A 17,657-nucleotide genomic window follows, 5' to 3' on the forward strand; every position below is an offset into this window, starting at 1 on the left:
GCTCCTTCCCCGCCTCTTCCGGGTCGTAGTCGCAGATCTGAAGTCCAAGCTTTTCCCCACCCCCCGGAGGAGGGAAGGACGCCGGAAGTGGAAGCAGCTTACTAAGCGATCTTGGGCGCCGCCTGGGCCGGAACTAGAACCGTTTGGTCGGGTGGTTTATGTGGCAGGGTCCCAGAGCTTGGCTTTAGTCGCTTTTGGGGGGATAAGGGGAGCCGGGAGGGACTTCGAGCACCGGTTTGCCCCGGAGCGGGAAGCGAAGTTGTGGGAGATAGTCAGCTGAAGCCAGATCGGAGTTTGGGGCCTGGCCTCCTCTGGAGGGGGCCGTGACCGAGCCTCGGATGACGCCTTCCCTCTCCAGGCACCGAGCTTAGGGAAGTGTACGAGACCAGGGTAAATAAACCTTGAGCCAGATTCAGAGCTGACAGGTCCCGGTGACCAACCCCCTTCTTACAGACGAGGAAACTGAGGCCGACGGCGTTGAGGTGGCTTGCCCAGAGTGTGTCTTACACTGCTAGTAAAAGCGCCGAGGCGGCCTGCGCAACCCAAATCCAGCCCTCTGCTCTCTGCAGTGAATGCTGCCTCCAGTTAAATACCCACGCTAGCGATTGATGTCTTGACATTTTGAGTAGCCAAGGAAAAGCTGCAAAATTAAACCCTCAAAAAGTTAAGAGCAAGTCGTTGATTCTCTTTTTGCTCAAGACGGATGGGACTTCATATATTGTTTTGCTTTCTACCTCTCCAAATACACCCCCCATGTGATATTAGGCATTATAATAATCTTCGTTTGTCAGTTATCTTCTAGTATCATCGTAAACAATGAGTTTCTATTTCTGTAGCATAAAACAGGTCAAATAGGCCTTTATTGTTTCTGACACAGGAAACGTCTTTGTGCATTGAGTGAGGTTATGGCCATCGTACAGAACATAAGATAAGGATAGGGGCTTTGATTTTATTGGTATAGGGAACTCCTGCTTGAGAAAACTATCTCTACTAATGCATTTTGGCACCTTCTTTGCAATTCTCTGAAGCCAGAGACTGCTCTGTCTAAACTTTGTCTCTCTCATCTTCTCTCAGGAGTTAGGTGTTTGAATGGAGTGGCAGATATTGGGGCCGATAGGTGGCGAGCACGGGCCCTGGAGTCAGGAGGACCTGCCTTCAGATCCAGCCTCAAACACTTAACACACACACACACACACACACACACACACACACAATAGCTGTGAGACTCTGGGCAAGTCAATTAACCCCAATTGCCCTCCAAAAAGAAAAAAAAAAAGAATGGCAGATATTTTTCAACTTCCCCAGGAAATTCCCAAGTCTGCCTTAACCATACAGCCTCAGTTTCCTCATCTGTAAAATAAGGTTGCTGAACTTGGTGGCCTTAGATGTCTTTTCTCATTTTAAAGTTATGATCTAAGATTACCTGAAAGATTGGACAATTGGTAAGATATCAATAATATAAGCTTTCCTACCTGTGCCAAAAACGATAGTTAATTTTTTTTTTTTTTTTACTGCTTTTGTGCCTGTTCCCAAAAGCTAATGGACAGAACGTTTAGGCTAGTTTAATTGGCATTAGTAATAATATTAGTAATGTAATTGAAAAATAATTCTTTATGTATGCTTAAAATCTGCCTTCCTTATGTTCCCATTTTAGTTTCTGCTTTATTCTGTATATGAAAGAGGCACCATGCATAGTAGATAGAGCCTTCCTCAGAACCAGGAAAACTTGGGTTCAAGTCCTGCCTCTGACAAATACCGGCCTCTCAGTGCTCTAGGTACCTCACTAAGACTCCAGTTGCTGAGAAAGTACCAACTCACATTAGTGGGGGGAGTTTTCTTATCTACAATTCTGTACACCAGTGAAATCACAGTCCTTATGCTTATCTGTATTCTCACTCAATGCATGAAAATGCTTCTTGTCAAAAGTCGTTTTGACCTGTTTTAAGATGAAGAAAAATAAATGTATTGTCAGGTGCAAAGTTAACACAACTAGCAGAACTGGTTTTCTGAGATACTTGAGGCTACTGATTTGTTCTTCCTCAGGCTGCTAAGGTAAGATGCTTCTTGTCAAAGAGATGGGACTCTCATCTACACATAGATAACTGTCTTACTGTCAGCTTCCATTGTACACACATTGTACACTTCCATTCTACACACGTACCCTTATCTTACTTAACCAGCAGGCTTATATAATTTCTATCCGAATCGATCTTTTCTTCTTCATGTTCCCTGGACTATACACCCTGATTTGAATACTAAAAGTAATTTTGGGACTTCTGTGGCTCCCTGCTCAGGATTTCACTAAAACCCCCAGCCCCTATCCCCTGGATCTGTGGATTGCATAAATGTAACCCATTATTGTTTAAAAATTCTACCCAAAGAAATGATGGGGGAGGTGGGGTGGTTTAGAAAAACATTGCAAAACCTAATCAAGTAAATTTAAAAAGTCAGGCTCCATTAGCTTTTAGAAATAAGTATTTGCTATGAAGGTATATTAGGGACAGTTGGTAAAAAACATCCCCCAAATGTTTGTTACACACTCTCCCACCAGTATATAAAGGGGAGTCCAGGGGAAGTGGGCAAAGGAAAATTGGAAATCCTTTTACTGAAGTCTTCATAGTGTTACCTTTAAGTATGGTGCAGCTTTTCTGCTGGGCTCCAAGGGATTTTTTCACTTTCTTTTGTCAACCCCACAGCACCAATTGCCTAATATACTTTTCAGACTGGATTTCCTAGAGATGCCAAAAACAGAATTATTTCTCCTTAAACCCTTCCCTTTTCCAAACTTCCCTATTTCTTTTGAAGGTACCACAATTCTTTTGAGTCTCCTAGGTTCATAAACTGCCATTATCCTCAACCCCTCACTCTCCCTTACCCCACATATCCAATCAGTGACCAAATCTTGCTGTGTCTTTGTTTATATCTCTCACATCTATCCTCTTCACACGCACACAGCCTAGGTTTCCTGTTGTACCTAGAACCAAATATAAACTCCTCTGTTAAACTTTTAAAGCCCTTCACATCCATGGCACAACCTATCTTTCTAGCATCATTGGACATTCCTGTCCCTCCCATACTCTTGTGATCCAGCCAAACTTTCCTTTCTGTTCCTTACTATCTCCTGACCCCTTTGCACGGCCATCTCTTATTCCCTCCCGTCTCTTGCATCAGATTCTTTTTCCTTAAAGTCACAGTTCAGTAATCTCATATATGAAGATTTTCTTGATCCCTTCAACTAGAAAGCTAGTACCCTACCTTTCAAATGACCTTGTATTTTAGCTAGTTTGTTTTTATTTGTATATCTATCCTTTATAAGGGCAGCTAAGTGACACAGTGGATAGAGTGCCAGCCATGGAATCAGGAGGGCTCGAGTTCAAATGTGGCCTCAGATACTTAGTAGCTGTGTGACTCTGGGCAAGTCACTTAACTCTGCCTCAGTTTCCTCTTCTTTAAAATGAGCTAGAGAAGGAAATGGCAAACCACTCTGGTATCTTTGCTAAAAAAAACCGCAAATGGCATCACAAAGGGTCAGACAGGACTAATCAATAAAAAAAATGCCTTTATATTTATTTTGTATATACTTATTTCTGTCTAACATATGTCCTTGTTGTTTCATTCCTCCTCCACCTCCCCACACCTGCATTAGAATGTCAGCTCCTTTTGAGTAAGGGATTATTTCATTTTATTTATATCTCCGTTTCTTAGAGTACCTGGCATGTATAAAATATTTAATAAATATTTGTTGATTTATTGATTGATTAGGACCAATCTCTCAAAGCATCAATCTAAGCCTTAATGTCTATATAATGGAGGCTTCTTCAGGGAACCCGTGATCAATTGAGTCCCCTCAACTCAGGCAGTGAAATTACAGATGAAAGGTACAGGCAGCTGAAACAATAAAATGTAAGGATTTACTTTTGAAGCTTGACTCTGTCTTTGAATTTGCTCCTTGTAAAGGGTTTTCCCCTTTCAGATTATAATTGACCATTAGGGGCAGCTAGGTGGCATAAAAGTCATTTTGGGGCAGCTAGGTGGCACAGTGAATAGAGCACCGGCCCTGAAGTCAGGAGGACCTGAGTTCAAATCCAGCCTCAGACACTTGACACATTTACTAGCTGTGTGACCTTGGGCAAGTCACTTAACCACAACTGCCCTGCCTTCTGCCCCCCCTATTAAAAAAATCTTTATGAGTTCAAATCTGACCTCAGATACTGACTTTGTGACCCTGGGCAGGTCACTTAAACCTGTTTGCCCCAGTTTCCTCATCTGTAAAACGAGCTGGAGAAGGAAATGGCAAACCACTCCAGAATTTTTGCCAAGAAAACCCCAAATGGGGTCATGAAGAGTCAGATGTGACTGAACAACAACACAACAAAAAAGGAAGCAAAAAGGAAAATTTCTACTTCCTTACTCTCTTTTAGAAAGTATGAAAGAAATTCATAAATCAATGTGATAAAATGCATGACTAGCTATTGGTTGATTGAAGAATCATCCACATCCCCAGTGACCTTTAAAAAACAAGTTTGAGGATGGAAAAGAGAACCATCTCTGGCTGTCAAGGAGGCGTTATAGAGAAAGAACCCAGCTCTTGAGAGGAACTCAATCCTCCACATTTTTCCTTGTACTTCACCTGGAGACTAGCAGGAAGAGGGGATTTCTCTCCTGTCTTCCCTCCTCTTGAATTGACATTGTCATCTTGCAGTAGAAATATTCCGCCAGGAGGAGATGTTGCATCCAGCAGAGAGCAGGCCTCTAGAGGGAAAGAGCAGGCTCAGAGAGCACAGTGGAGTGACCCATGCAGCCACTATACTGTGTCCAGGAATAGCAGTGTAAGGACAGCCATCAGAAAGAAAAAAAAACCTTTATAGTATTGATGCGTTGTCTTGATTACATTGTATTCCTTACATGTTTGCCTTTGTACTAGTGTACTTTGTGTGTCCATTTTTCCTACTCTGTGTGTTTGTGGGACACTGCACCCCTTGTTTATGGGAGGCATATGGTAATGACTGTTAGGAACTACAACTATGCCAATTCATCAAATGCTTTTGCTTTGAGTTAATTATGGATAACTAACTGTGTATGGCAATTGATATGCAGGAACCTTTTTAGCTATAGTTTTAGAAGTGTAGTACCATCTTTGATTCCTTTGGTATCCTGAACCTGGAGTAGTCATCCTTCAAGAGACCCATGAGTGAAAGCTGGGAGATAGATCAGAAAGGCCACTACATTTGCTTCATTAGTCCTGTTCATGATTTTTATCACTTTCATTGTGGAAGTTTAGTCACAGGACTTTTTTCCTCCAGTACTTTAAGGACTGTGTTAAAAGGCCACAGAAAGGAATTTACTCATTACAAACTTAATTTGAAAAACATACAGTCAAAATAGACTTGATTTCCAGGTACTTCATCTTCTCTCTTCCCTTTCCCCTAAGCCACCACAACACCTTCAGTCATTTCTCACCAGGAGTCATTTCTGGTAACAGTTCTTAGTAGATTGCCTTTTAAATTTTATTGTCACCCAAACAATGGAAGTTTGCCTGTAAATAAAAATGGAAGGGAGAGGAAAATGATCAGATTCTACATTAAATGTCTCTCTCTAATAGGTTATTATTTGGTTCTCAATGGGTAGCATTTTCTAAGCTCCCTTTCTCTTTATTTCATCTCTGTTGTTGTGGTACATATATTCAGTGAGCCCAGACTAAACATATATTTGAAGGATAATTAATATTTTAGGTGACAAAATCAGAATACAGAAACATCTTTATTAGCTGGAATGGTAGTCTGAAATTTATACCATGAATTTAAAAGAATAAAGTCCTCCACATTGATTTTTAAAAATCAGTTATAAAAGTACAGGATAGGAGAGGCATGTTTCATGTGTAAAATGCCTAGAAGTTTTTAGTGCATGCTTAATATGATTCAGCAATATAATATGGCAGCCAAAAAAACTAATAACTGTAATGGACAAATTTTTTTCTAATTATATGTGAAAACAGTTTTTAACATTTGTTTTTTCAAATTTTGAATTCCAAATTCTCTCCCTTTCAGGGACGAATACACTCCTCCAGACTAAGGGTGCCACCCTATAATTGACTCTTCTAAAAGAGAAATGCAAAAAGTGGTTGACAAGCTTTAGAATATGAACCCTATCTCTCTCCCAGGGACATGAACAATTCTCTAGATTTACAGTTACACTTTGTTCTTGAGACACCACCAGAAAGTAAATGTACTTGGGATTGCTAAAAAGCCAAACCCCTACATGTCATCAGATATCTCAGTGTGATGTTAATGCGTATGTCTCTACCTTCCATGGGAAATATCTTTAAAGATAAAACAAAGGTCTCATCCTGTGATTTCGTCAATTTAACCAACCTCTTTTAATCATATCCCCATAGAAGTATACTGTCTAAAGCTAGGGGAGGAGTAGTATGAAGTACAGATCCTTCATATTTTGCCAGGATGATACCACATCTGGAATATTAATATCTAATTCAAAATGGTCTATTATAGAAGAGACATTGACAAACTGGAAGGAAACCAGAGGAGGGCAACCAAGATTATGAGGGGACTCAGAAACCATCCCATGCTAAAATTAATTGAAGGTAGTCTAAAGGAGTAGGAGAGGAAGAGGAGGTATAAGAAAACTTTGAGGGGACTTCATATATTTGAAGGGCTGGCATATAGAAGAGAGATTGCCCATTGTATAATGGAAAGCATTCTGAACTTGTAGTTGTAAAAGACCTTGGTTGGATTCCCAAGTTTGACTATTAACTATGTGGCCATGGGGAAGCACAAAGGAAAGGAGCATCTTCCATCAAGTTCCCAAAGTGGGAAGGGAAAGCCCAGGTTGCTTCAGCCAATGGAACACAAATAATTGAAAGTTAGGTGATGCTTTCTCCTTGGGGTAGCTTCTTAAAACTCCAGCTGCCTAGGACTCTGAGATATTTGTGGCAGCCTACCCATCTGTCGAGGTGTGAGAATTGTGAGAATTTTGAATTTCTGAGCCCACAGGAATTATTGGCTTCCTTCTCAACTGCCCAGCACCAGACTGGGTCTTGAAGCCTCAAAATAATAACAAGCTCAATATTCACTTTGTTCCAGAACCTTTTCCTAGGCAAGAAATATGAGAACCTGAAATAGAAATCTCCCCATGGAGAAGAGAGGAATCTGAAACAAGTTAACTTCCTTTCCTAGCTAGAAGAGAAATAATCATTACTGTCACTAGCAAATACTAACTGGAGCTGGTCTGACCAAGTGGTCATTAGCAGACCCTACATGGAGAGTAAGAGCAGTTATCTAACTAATGGGGAAGGTGTATCCAGAAAAAAAGTTTGTGTGAGAAAGATCTGAGGGCTTTAGTGGGCTGCAAACTCAACATGTCAACAGGACAATATAATTCCCTTCCCACCACAAAAAAAGTTAATACTATGTATGCTAGGCCACATTGAGAGACCCAGTTTCCAGAACAAGGGATGTGATAGACCCACTGTACTCTGCCAAGATTAGACCACTAGAATATTGTAACATTTTAGGAAGGACATTGATAAATTGGGAAGTGTCCACAAGAAAGCAACCATATTAGTGAGAGGTCTTGAGACTCATAAAAAGATCCATAAAAGAATTGTAGATATTTGGCTTGGAGAACAAAAGAAATAGGGAGGCCTGCTGGCAATCTTCAAATGTTTCAAGGACTATCGAATGAAAAAAGAATTAGATTTTTTGTGCTGGGTCCCAACAGGTGGAAATTGCAGATGGGCAGATTCAGCTTCATTGTGAGGAAAAATTTTCTGACACTAAGAACTATCGAAAAGCAGAACGGGCCATCTTGGGGGATAATGGGTTCCCCCTCACAAAATGAAAATTTACAAAGGGAATCTGGGTGACCACTTGGGAATATTGTAGAGGAAATTCCTATACAAGCTATAGTAGATGGCTTCTGGGATCTCTTCCAACTCAGAGCTTCTGTAATTTTTTAATATCCTGGAGTTCAATAGGACCTTTCCTCCTTATAGGGTTATTGTGAGAACCAAATGAGATAACATTCTAAAAAGATACTATATTAATGTCATCTGTGACTATTCTGTTCGACTTCAGATGAAAGAACTAGGTCCAAGAGGTGGAGGATAAAATAGACTAACTCAAAATGAGGAAAATGTTCTAACATTTGGAGTATCTGATTGCATTGCTTGGGGTAGACAGTGAGTTCCTTGCCCCCAGAGGCCTTTCAAGCAGAGATGGGATAACTATTTTCCAGGAATGGTATAGACAAGAATCATGGTTTGAATATGAATTAGACTAGTTGTCATATGTAGAGCCTCCCATCTCTGTGGCTTCACACTATCTCCAAGCTTTCATATTCCTTCCAAACTCATTTTTTTAATGCATATAAAACCAAGCAAAACGAAAACTTGCAGGTGAAAAGTTCAGTGATACAAGATTTTGGTTCAAGATAATGCTGGCATCTTAGATAGCATCAATGCCAGTCAGTGCTAGTGTTATTACTAGTGTCATTTCTTAAATACAGAACCTAAACTAGATAAAGCAGTGGATAGTATGGTGGATTTGGAAAATCAAATTCAAAATCTGCCTGAGACATTTACTAGCTGTGTGACCCAGGGCAAGTCACTTGACCTCACCTACCTAATATAGCACCTACTTTGCAGATTTGTTGTGAGAGTAAAATGAGATCATATTTGTAAAGCATTTTAGAAACCTTAAGCCTTTTATAAGTGCTAGCTATTATTATTATTAATAACTTCAAGTTTAATAAAATTTTAAATTTAATAAAATTGCCATCTAACCAGTTTTCTCAAGTCTTGTCCTTTACTGTCTTGGTTGTACTTATCTCCCTTTTGGAATCTATTTGATTTCCTACATTGGTTGACGTTGCTTTTTGACTGTAGCACCACTTTAAGGGTGACAGAGGGCTGCAGAGAAAGTGGCTGTCTAAAAGGAACAGTCTACTCATCCTTTATCCTAAAGGAAAGGGGAAGAGCAGAAATATCTCAAGAAGCAAGACGCCAGCAAGCATTCTGAGGGGAGACTGTGAGGAACTCCAGCAGAACTCCCTTAATTGTCAGTCACCCTCAAAAAAAAAAGGTATTTAGGATACTACATTCCTAAGAGCTCACCATTCCCTTTAGACTAAAAACACAATCTCCTCTGTTGGCATGTAAAGTACTTCCTAATCTAGCTGCAGCCTACTTTGCCAAGTTGTTTACACATTTCTCCTTCTTATGTACATGGCTATAGCAACCCTTATTTGCTTGCTATTCCCCCATGTTCCATCTCCTGAGTCTTTACCTTTGCCCAGTCTCCACCTCATGCCTGGAATGCTTTCTCTCCTCCCTTCTGCCCTTGGGAACTCCAAGCTGCCTTCAAAATTCAGCCCAAATACTCAAATACTTTCCAGAGGCCTTTCCTAATTCCCTTACTTATTAATGTCAAACCACTCTTCCTCTCCCATCACTTTTTATGTTTGTTTGTTTTATCTAGGCTGTGTGTAATCTGTAAAATTTGCCTCTAGTAGATTATAAATTTCTTGAAGGGATTATCTCACTATAGTATCCTAAGGGCACAATACCCAGTCCATAGCAGATACTTCATAAAGGCTTATTGATCAGTTAGGTGGTTGAGATATTTCAAGTCATTCTAATGTGAAGGAGGCAAGCTTCTTATTTTAGGAAGCATAATCAGGGGACTAGGTGATATGAAAGAGGTGGTATGGAATAATGTACAGAGAGCTGTTCATGAAGAAGGCCTAGATTTAAGTAGTCTCCCCCCGCCCCCCATGATACATGCAGGCTATGAAGTCCTGGACAAGTTGCTCAACTTCTCAGTGTTCTAGGCAATGCTCTAAGACTGAGATACAGAGAAGGTACCAGCCTGTATTGGTAGAGGGAGTTTCCTAGATAATATTGAAATCACAGGTCTAGTCCCTTATCCCTATGAATCATTTTAGTAAAGTTAAGAAGGAGTTATAGCATTTTATGAGGAGATAAAAACAAAATAATTAGAGGAGAAATGGAAATACTAAGTTCCATTATGTGACCTATTCGAATTCCCTATCAGTAGCAAAGATCACTAGAAATTATTCATTTCCTCAAAGAGAGAGAATAAATTGGTTGGGGATATAGCCCAACAGTACACACTTTCATTGCTGGAGATTAACCTTGAGCAGTTCGGCATGATGAAAATGCTTGTGTGCCTTCCACTGCTGGCTCTCTGTGCAGGCAGTGCTTATGGGATCACAACAGGAAATCCAGTGAGCAGCCTGGTCACAGAAACTCTATCGCTAATCACAGCTCACCGAACCGTACTGATAGGCAATGGGGTAATTTTCAATTTATTTAACAGATTCTTTTTTAAACAGTGTCATGATTTTGGTATTTTACTTACCATTTATTGTTGATATTAATAATGAAGTAATGGAATATTTTAGAGAAAAGTTTTGACAATTACATCTAACAACTAATAAGTAGAGTCACTCTATTATTGTCAGGCACAAGTGCTAAAGAACTCAAAAAGTAATCCTTGTATTTGCTTTTATTTTTAGACTCTAAGGATTTCAATACCTGATCCACAAAATGTAAGTGAAAGTATGGTCATAGAATAATCATCTGTAAACAAATGTCATATTTTCTATAATGTAAAAAACAGCAATTACTATCTGGAGCTAAGTACTCTGGGCATCTTCTCTATGTTGGTTCTATGGTTTTAGGATTATGAAGAAGAACTTGCTAGGAATTCTTTGTAATTGAGAAGCAGCCGAGGTAGTGGAAAGATGGCTTCTCTTGGAGTCAGAAGGTTCAAGTTATGGTCGCAACTCTGATACCCACTAGCTGTGTGACCATGGGCGAATGACAACCTTTGAGCCTCAGTTTTCTCATGTATAAATAGAGATAATGTTTGTTTTGTCTGCCATGAGGGGTGTGTGTGTGTGTGTGTGTGTGTGTGTGTGACAGAGAAAGAGAGAGTGTTCCATGTGCATTTCTTTGTATCCTAGTGTTTGGCACAGTAGCATAAATGCTGACCAATTGACTCATATCTGGCCAAAGTACTTACCCATGTATTGATTTCTGACAGTCTTAGTGATTTAAAGCTACATGTATTATACATATATGTATGCATCTTAATGTAAATGATAACCTGATTAGATTCGCCATGTTTAAGTTTGTCATTATATAATTATATTAAAACTGTCAAACATATATTTCCATTAGGCTATGTGTTAGTTATAATGTGAGAAGTGGACCTAGCAAAACTTTGGGGAACTATAAGCACGTGGTCAGTACCAAACAAAGCGTTTATTTTAAAATAAGCCTCCCCCCCCCCTTTTTTTCTTCTTTCTAGCATCCACTGTGTGTTGAAGAAATCTTCCAGGGAATAGAAATACTGAAGAACCAAACTGCTAAAGAGAATGTGGTGGAAAAAATCTTTCAAAACTTGTCTTCTCTAAAAGAATACATAACTGCCAAAGAAGTGAGTTGTAAGGTTCAATGATATTTTATATGATTGTGGTCCGATAAGGGATAGCCTATAACAATACTGTTTGTTCTGTTTTCAGAAACAGTGTGGGGGAGAAAGAAGAAGAGTAGAGAAGTTCTTAGACTACCTGGAAGATTTTCTTCGGACAGTAAACACTGAGTGGACAGTAGAAAGTCAAGAGTGAAAAGGGAGGCCGTGATGGACTGATTTGGGGGACGTAAATGAGCCCTGCCTGGCCAGAATGGAGGGCACTTCCACAGCTCTTCCAAAACAAATGAAATCTTTTGGTTATTACAAATATTTTATGTGAAACAGAATATCTTTCCTTTTATTTTTATGATACTCTTTCTGATTTCTTCTCCATATGTTCAAATGTTAATTTTGTCCAACTAAATTTTTAGAAAATTCCAGAAATGAATTGATTCCTCTAAAAAATGCCAAGGCAAGTGGTACCCAAATGATACCTTCTGACCAGTGTGACTTACTGACTGGCAATTTTATCTGCTTCTTTTCTGCTCCCAAATGCATTTCCTATATTTCTATTTGGTGTTTTCCTCATTGCTTGTACATGCAATGACAGAAACCACCTTGGCTACAGATTTTGTGGCATTTGTGGCCTTGAGAAATTACATGGTCATACTTTATTTATTTGCTTTGATATATTTAAATGTAGGGCCACCTGGACCCTTCCTGTTTCCTTTGTGGGCTTGTTACTTTTGCTTCAGTGTCTTTATGTGTAAAAGAATGAGTTTATAATGTAAACTAACAGTAAAAAGCAATGCTATATACATAGTCACAGTGACTAATCTTCCAGATAAGAAAAGAAGAAAACTCTTCTCTTTCTTTAGAGAGACAAGGGACTGTAGGTGTGGTATTTCGAATACACTGTCAGAAGTGACCAATGTATTGGCTGTTTTTTGCTGCCCTTTATTACAAGAGAAGATTCACTTGGGGTGGCTAGGTGGCGCCGTGAATAGAGACCTGAAGTCAGAACACTTAACATTCACGAGCTGTGTGACCTTGGGCAAGTGACAACCCCAATTGCCCTGCTTTCTCCCCTCTAAAAAGAAAAAAAAAAGAGAAGATTCACTGGCCAAGTGTGAGGGTACCTGTGTGAATAAATATATCCCAGAATAAATGTGATGGAAAAAAAAACACCAATAAAACTTTTTTAAAATTAGAGGTTTAGATTAAGTAGAAACCACTAGGTAGTGGAAAGATGACTAGTCTTGGAGTCTCCGCCTTCTCCCCTGTTCTGCATATCAAAATCCCTTGATACCATCCCCTGTTTTCTCCTTCTATCTTCCAGTCTCTGATGGAGAATTGAACTTATTCCTCACCAAGGCCATCCCTTCTGCTTACTGTCTAGAGTTGAGTACTCTGAGCATCTTCTGTATTTTTCTTCTCCCTTTTTGGTTTTAGGATTATGAAGAAGCACTTACTAGTAATTCTTTTTTTTATTTATTTTTAATTTATGGAATAAAACAAGAATTTCTATGATATAGTATAATTTTTAAAAGAGGATTGCACTGAAACTGAAAAACTATTATGTACAATTTGCTATTCCTTTTAAATATATAATAAAGTTATCATGTAAATTTCTTTTTTATTTCCTTTTTTTATTCCCTCCCTCCTTGTTCTGCTTTAATTGAGAGGCCACCTGGTATAGTGGAAAGATCACTTGTCTTAGAGTGAGAAGGCTTAATCTCCAGCCCCAACTCTGGATCCTATCCTCTCTAATTTTCGATCTGTCCTTAGTTTCTGGTCTCTTCCCTCTTACCCACAAAACATATCTAAGTCCCTCTAGCTTCAAAACAAAAGCAAAACAAAAAACTGCCCTTCACCAGACCCTGTCATCCACTCTAGCTGTCATCCTGTATTTCTTCTTTCTTTCTCAGCCAGACTTCTAAAGAATCTGTCTGCGTTCTTTGCCTCCACTTTCTGTCTCTTCATTCCCTTCTTAGTCCTTTGCAATCTGTTCCTTATCACTCAAATCAAAATTACTCCCTCCAAAGTTAACAAAGATTTCTTACTGACCAAATATGATGTTTTCTCCCAGTCCTTGTCTTTCTTGACCGTCATCTCTTCTCTAAGTTTTGGTGATACTACCTTTTCCTGGGTCGCCTTCTGTCTGACTGCTCCTCTATATCATACTTGTAACTGGGCTTCGTGCATACCTAGATCACCTAAGATGAGGTTTCCATGTGAAAAGAGGCAGGAACTTGCTTCTGGGAGAGACATACTATGCTCCCCTACCACATAGGTGGAAGCAGTCTCTTTGCATTGGCTGCATAGCTGGAAGAAGGTGCATCTTTAAAACTACCAGACTGGGATAGTATCCTCTCTTTTCTGCAGTTTCCAGAGGGTAAAGGTCCTATTCACCTGAAGCTTAGGCAACGTGTATTGCACTGGGCATGGGGGAAGAATGATCTTACCCATCTCCTTTTTAGGTACTGTGACCCCAAAAATAAGACTCGGCATTCTTGTTGTTTGTCCTTTCCATTTCTAGGCTCAGGAAGTTCAAACCATGGTTGGAGGGAAGTTTTGCTCTACTGAATCAGTTCAGGATGTCCTCAATTCTCATCTTTGTTGAATATCTATCTCCTGCTGTGGTTAAGAAAATATCCTTTAGGTAACTTGTTGCCCCTAACTCTTTCTATGTGATCAGGCCATCTCTTTTTTCCCATCTCTACATTTCTTCAGTGATATTCTATACACTAATTCTGCATAATTCCTCATTTGTAATCATGTTCACACCTGTCATGTGCTTCTCTGTTGTCTTTTGGGAACTCCATTTCATCTCTGAGATAGAAGTACATGATTCAAAACCATATGATATCACTGGAAGTTCACTGGTGTTAAAAAGATGAGTCCATAATAAGTTGCTAATGTGTTATAAGAAGTGAAAAATATGGTTAATAGCATTGGAAAATTCATGAACTGATGCAAAGTGAAACAAGCAAAACCAGGAAAACAATATGCATAATTACAATTTAAATAAGGACAGCAAGAGCAAAATAATAAAACCTGAATGCTATGAGATTATAACGATCAAGCTAGACCCCATAGAAGAGATATGTATGAGAAGGCACCTTCTCCTACTCTTTTTTGCAGAGCTAAGAGAAAATGGGTATGGAATACCACAGATGACATATTTCTTTGATATGTTAATTGGTTTTAAGGTGGATTTTTCCAATTTTTTCCTCTTTGTTTTAAGTACATGGTATTTTTAGAGGGATACTGGGAAATGTAGGGGATGGAAAAACAAAATATATCAGTCAAGAATTTTTTTTTCTTTTTAAAGATAGGTCATTGTTTCATGGAGAACCTTGGAGTCTTAAAAAACAGCACAATTTTCCAGGGGCAATCTAGGCCACACTTTTCCAATTGTTGAATTCTGAGCTCAGCTTATTCTTTATCTGCAGTGTCTAAGGTACTGATTATCCAACTCTATATTTGCATGAGCAATGGACATTATTTATCCACTTTAGCCCTCACTGATGCATATCCACCTTTTTACTCTTCCCTGATTCATTCTCTATCAGTTTATTCACTGACTATGCCAAACTTTTTTCTCTTCTTTCAAGCTTCCTATACCATAATGTCCCCCTCTTATCAGAGGATCTTATAGTTCATTGAAAAGTTGAGGTTATCCTTCAAGAGCTCCCTTTCCTCACTAATTCTACACTTTGAATCATCTTATTATATCTTCCCTCACACCCCCACCCCCCATCTTCTTTTTCTTTGCTCTAGGCTTGGAGGAATATGTGGACCTTACCCTTGTGACTGCCAACTCTTCTCAAATCTTCTAGATGCTGGTCTTTGATGACTTGGGAGGAGAAAGTGAGGCTGACAGTTTTGTGCAATGCCTCATTTAAATCTAATTCATGAGTAAGTCAAGACATTACCTTTGTGATGTCACTGGTCCTCTTCTGGCAGCTTACTCCTATGATCATCTCTCTTCTCTTCCAAATATTCAACCTCTCCTTATCTACTTCCTTCATTGTAGCCTTTAAATGTGCACAGATCTTCCCTATCTTTAAAAAACCTTCAGCTAATATATCATCCTATATTTTTTCTTCCCTTTCTTAACCAAACTCCTAGGCAAAACTGTATGCTTTGACTCTATTTTTTCCTTCTTCCACTCACTTCTCTCCACCTCTTGTGATATAAATTCTGTCCCCACTACTACGTCAAAACTTTTGTTGTTCAGTGGTATCTGACTCTTCATGACCCTATCTGGTGTTTTCTTGGCAAAGATACTAGAGTGGTTTGCTGTTTCCTTCTCCAGCTCATTTGACAGATGAGGAAACTGAGGCAAACAGTGTTAAATGATTTGCCCAGGGCCACACAGCTAATAAGATCATATCTGAACTCAGGTCTTCCTGACTCCAGGCCTGGCACTCTATCCACTGCACCACCTACCTGCCAGGTTAAAACTACTCTTGGCAAAGTCACTAATTATCTGTTAATTGCTAACGTCAATGACCTTTTTAGATCTTGTCCTTCTTGATCTTTCTATAGCATTTGATACTATTGACTATCCCCTCTTAATAGAAACTCTCCTCTCTGGGCTTTTGTTACATTGCTCTGTCTCTATTCAATATTTTTCTTCCTGTATGTAAGATTGATTCTTCTCATTTTCCTTTGCAGGATTATAATTTATGTGTCCTCCACTATGTACAAGTGTAAGCCAAAGCTCTGTCCTAGTCTTATTTTCTCTAAATATACCCTCTGTCTTATTATTATAATCAATTCTCTTAGATTCGTTTATTGTTTCTATGAAGATAGTTCTCACTCTACATATCCAGGCTTTGACTCATTTCTCTCCTGAGCTCCAGCCCTATAGTTCCAACAGTCTCCTTGATATTTCCATCTGGATATGCCCATAAGCATTTCAAAATCAACATGTCCAAAACAAAAGTATTTATTCTCTTAAGTACAGCATTCCTCTTAACTTCCTTATTTCTACTAAAGAAACACTCCTCTAATCTCTCAGTTTCACAATTTAAGAACCATGTTTAACCTCTCCCTTACTCACTGTCCTCATATCCAGTTTTCTGCTTTTGTTGATCCCACTGCCTCAATATCTTTCACATGTGTCCCCTTTCCTTCACTCACACCACAACCACGCTAGTCTATTCCATCATTTCCTCTTGTTAATTCTATTGAAATAGACTCCTAATTGGTCTTCCTCCCCTAGTCCCTCCCATTCCCAATCCATTCTCATACAGACACTAAATTGACATTTCTAAAAGATAGATTTGACTGTGCAATATTTACTTGAGTGAAAAGCTTCAGTGGTTCCCCATTAGTAAGAGGACAGGAGTTCTTTTTTTTTTTTTTTTTTTTTGCTTTTGGAGGGGGGAAGGTAGGGTGACTTGCCCAATGTCACATGGCTAGTTTTTGTGTTAAGTGTCTGAGGCTGGATCTGAACTCAGGTCCTCCTGACTCCAGGGCCAGTGCTCTATTCACCACACTACCAAGACGCCCCAAGGACAGGGCAGGAGTTCTTAACTTGGAGTTTGTGAACTTTAAAAAAAAATGCTATTTCTTTCTTTTTTAATGAAAAATCATTTATTAAGCCTTTACTATGTACCAGGAGCTATGCCAACCATTGGCGATACAAATATGAACAAGGAAAATACATTTCTTTTGTATTATTACTCATTTCTAATTATTACTAATTATTGCTAATACATTACTATTTCGATATATTTAGTTTCTTTTGTAATCCTATACATTTTACATTATGTATTTAAAAACATTATTCTGAGGAGTCTATAGGCTTCACAGTCTGCCAAGAATGTCCATACACCAAAAATGGCAAAGAACCTCTGCTGTAGGATAAAATAAAAACTCTTCTATTGGGCATTTTAAGACCACATTCTGGCTCCAGTCTATCTTTCCAGGTTGTTTACATAGCACTCCTCATCTACTCTACCCTTTAGTCAAATGACCTATGATATTCTTCATAGTCTTCATTTTATTTTCTGCCTCCATATCTTTGTACAAGCTGTTCCAAACGCCTGGAATAGTCCTTTCAAGACTCAGCTCAAGTTGCATCTCCTTCAAGAGGTCTTTTCTGACTTCTCTAGTTGTAATTGCCCCACCCTAATCACTTCGTGTTACAAATACATAAATAGCCACTGCGTCACAAAAGTCCATGAA

At 39.1% G+C, this 17,657-nt stretch overlaps 1 protein-coding gene across 1 annotated transcript; it reads left to right on the plus strand.

The window, feature by feature from the left end:
• The first annotated feature begins 10,185 nt into the window (after nucleotides 1-10,185).
• On the plus strand, nucleotides 10,186-13,066 carry IL5 (interleukin 5). Its single transcript, XM_069103719.1, has 4 exons — nucleotides 10,186-10,332; nucleotides 10,555-10,587; nucleotides 11,352-11,480; nucleotides 11,566-13,066. Exons 1-4 carry the CDS (start codon nucleotides 10,186-10,188, stop codon nucleotides 11,668-11,670), a joined length of 414 nt encoding a protein of 137 aa, XP_068959820.1. The 3' UTR covers nucleotides 11,671-13,066.
• Nucleotides 13,067-17,657: the final 4,591 nt, after the last annotated feature.

Source organism: Petaurus breviceps, unplaced genomic scaffold, assembly GCF_028583685.1.
Source record: "Petaurus breviceps papuanus isolate PSGF00001 unplaced genomic scaffold, PetGlider_PUasm1.0 64, whole genome shotgun sequence".
Lineage (NCBI taxonomy): Eukaryota > Metazoa > Chordata > Mammalia > Diprotodontia > Petauridae > Petaurus > Petaurus breviceps.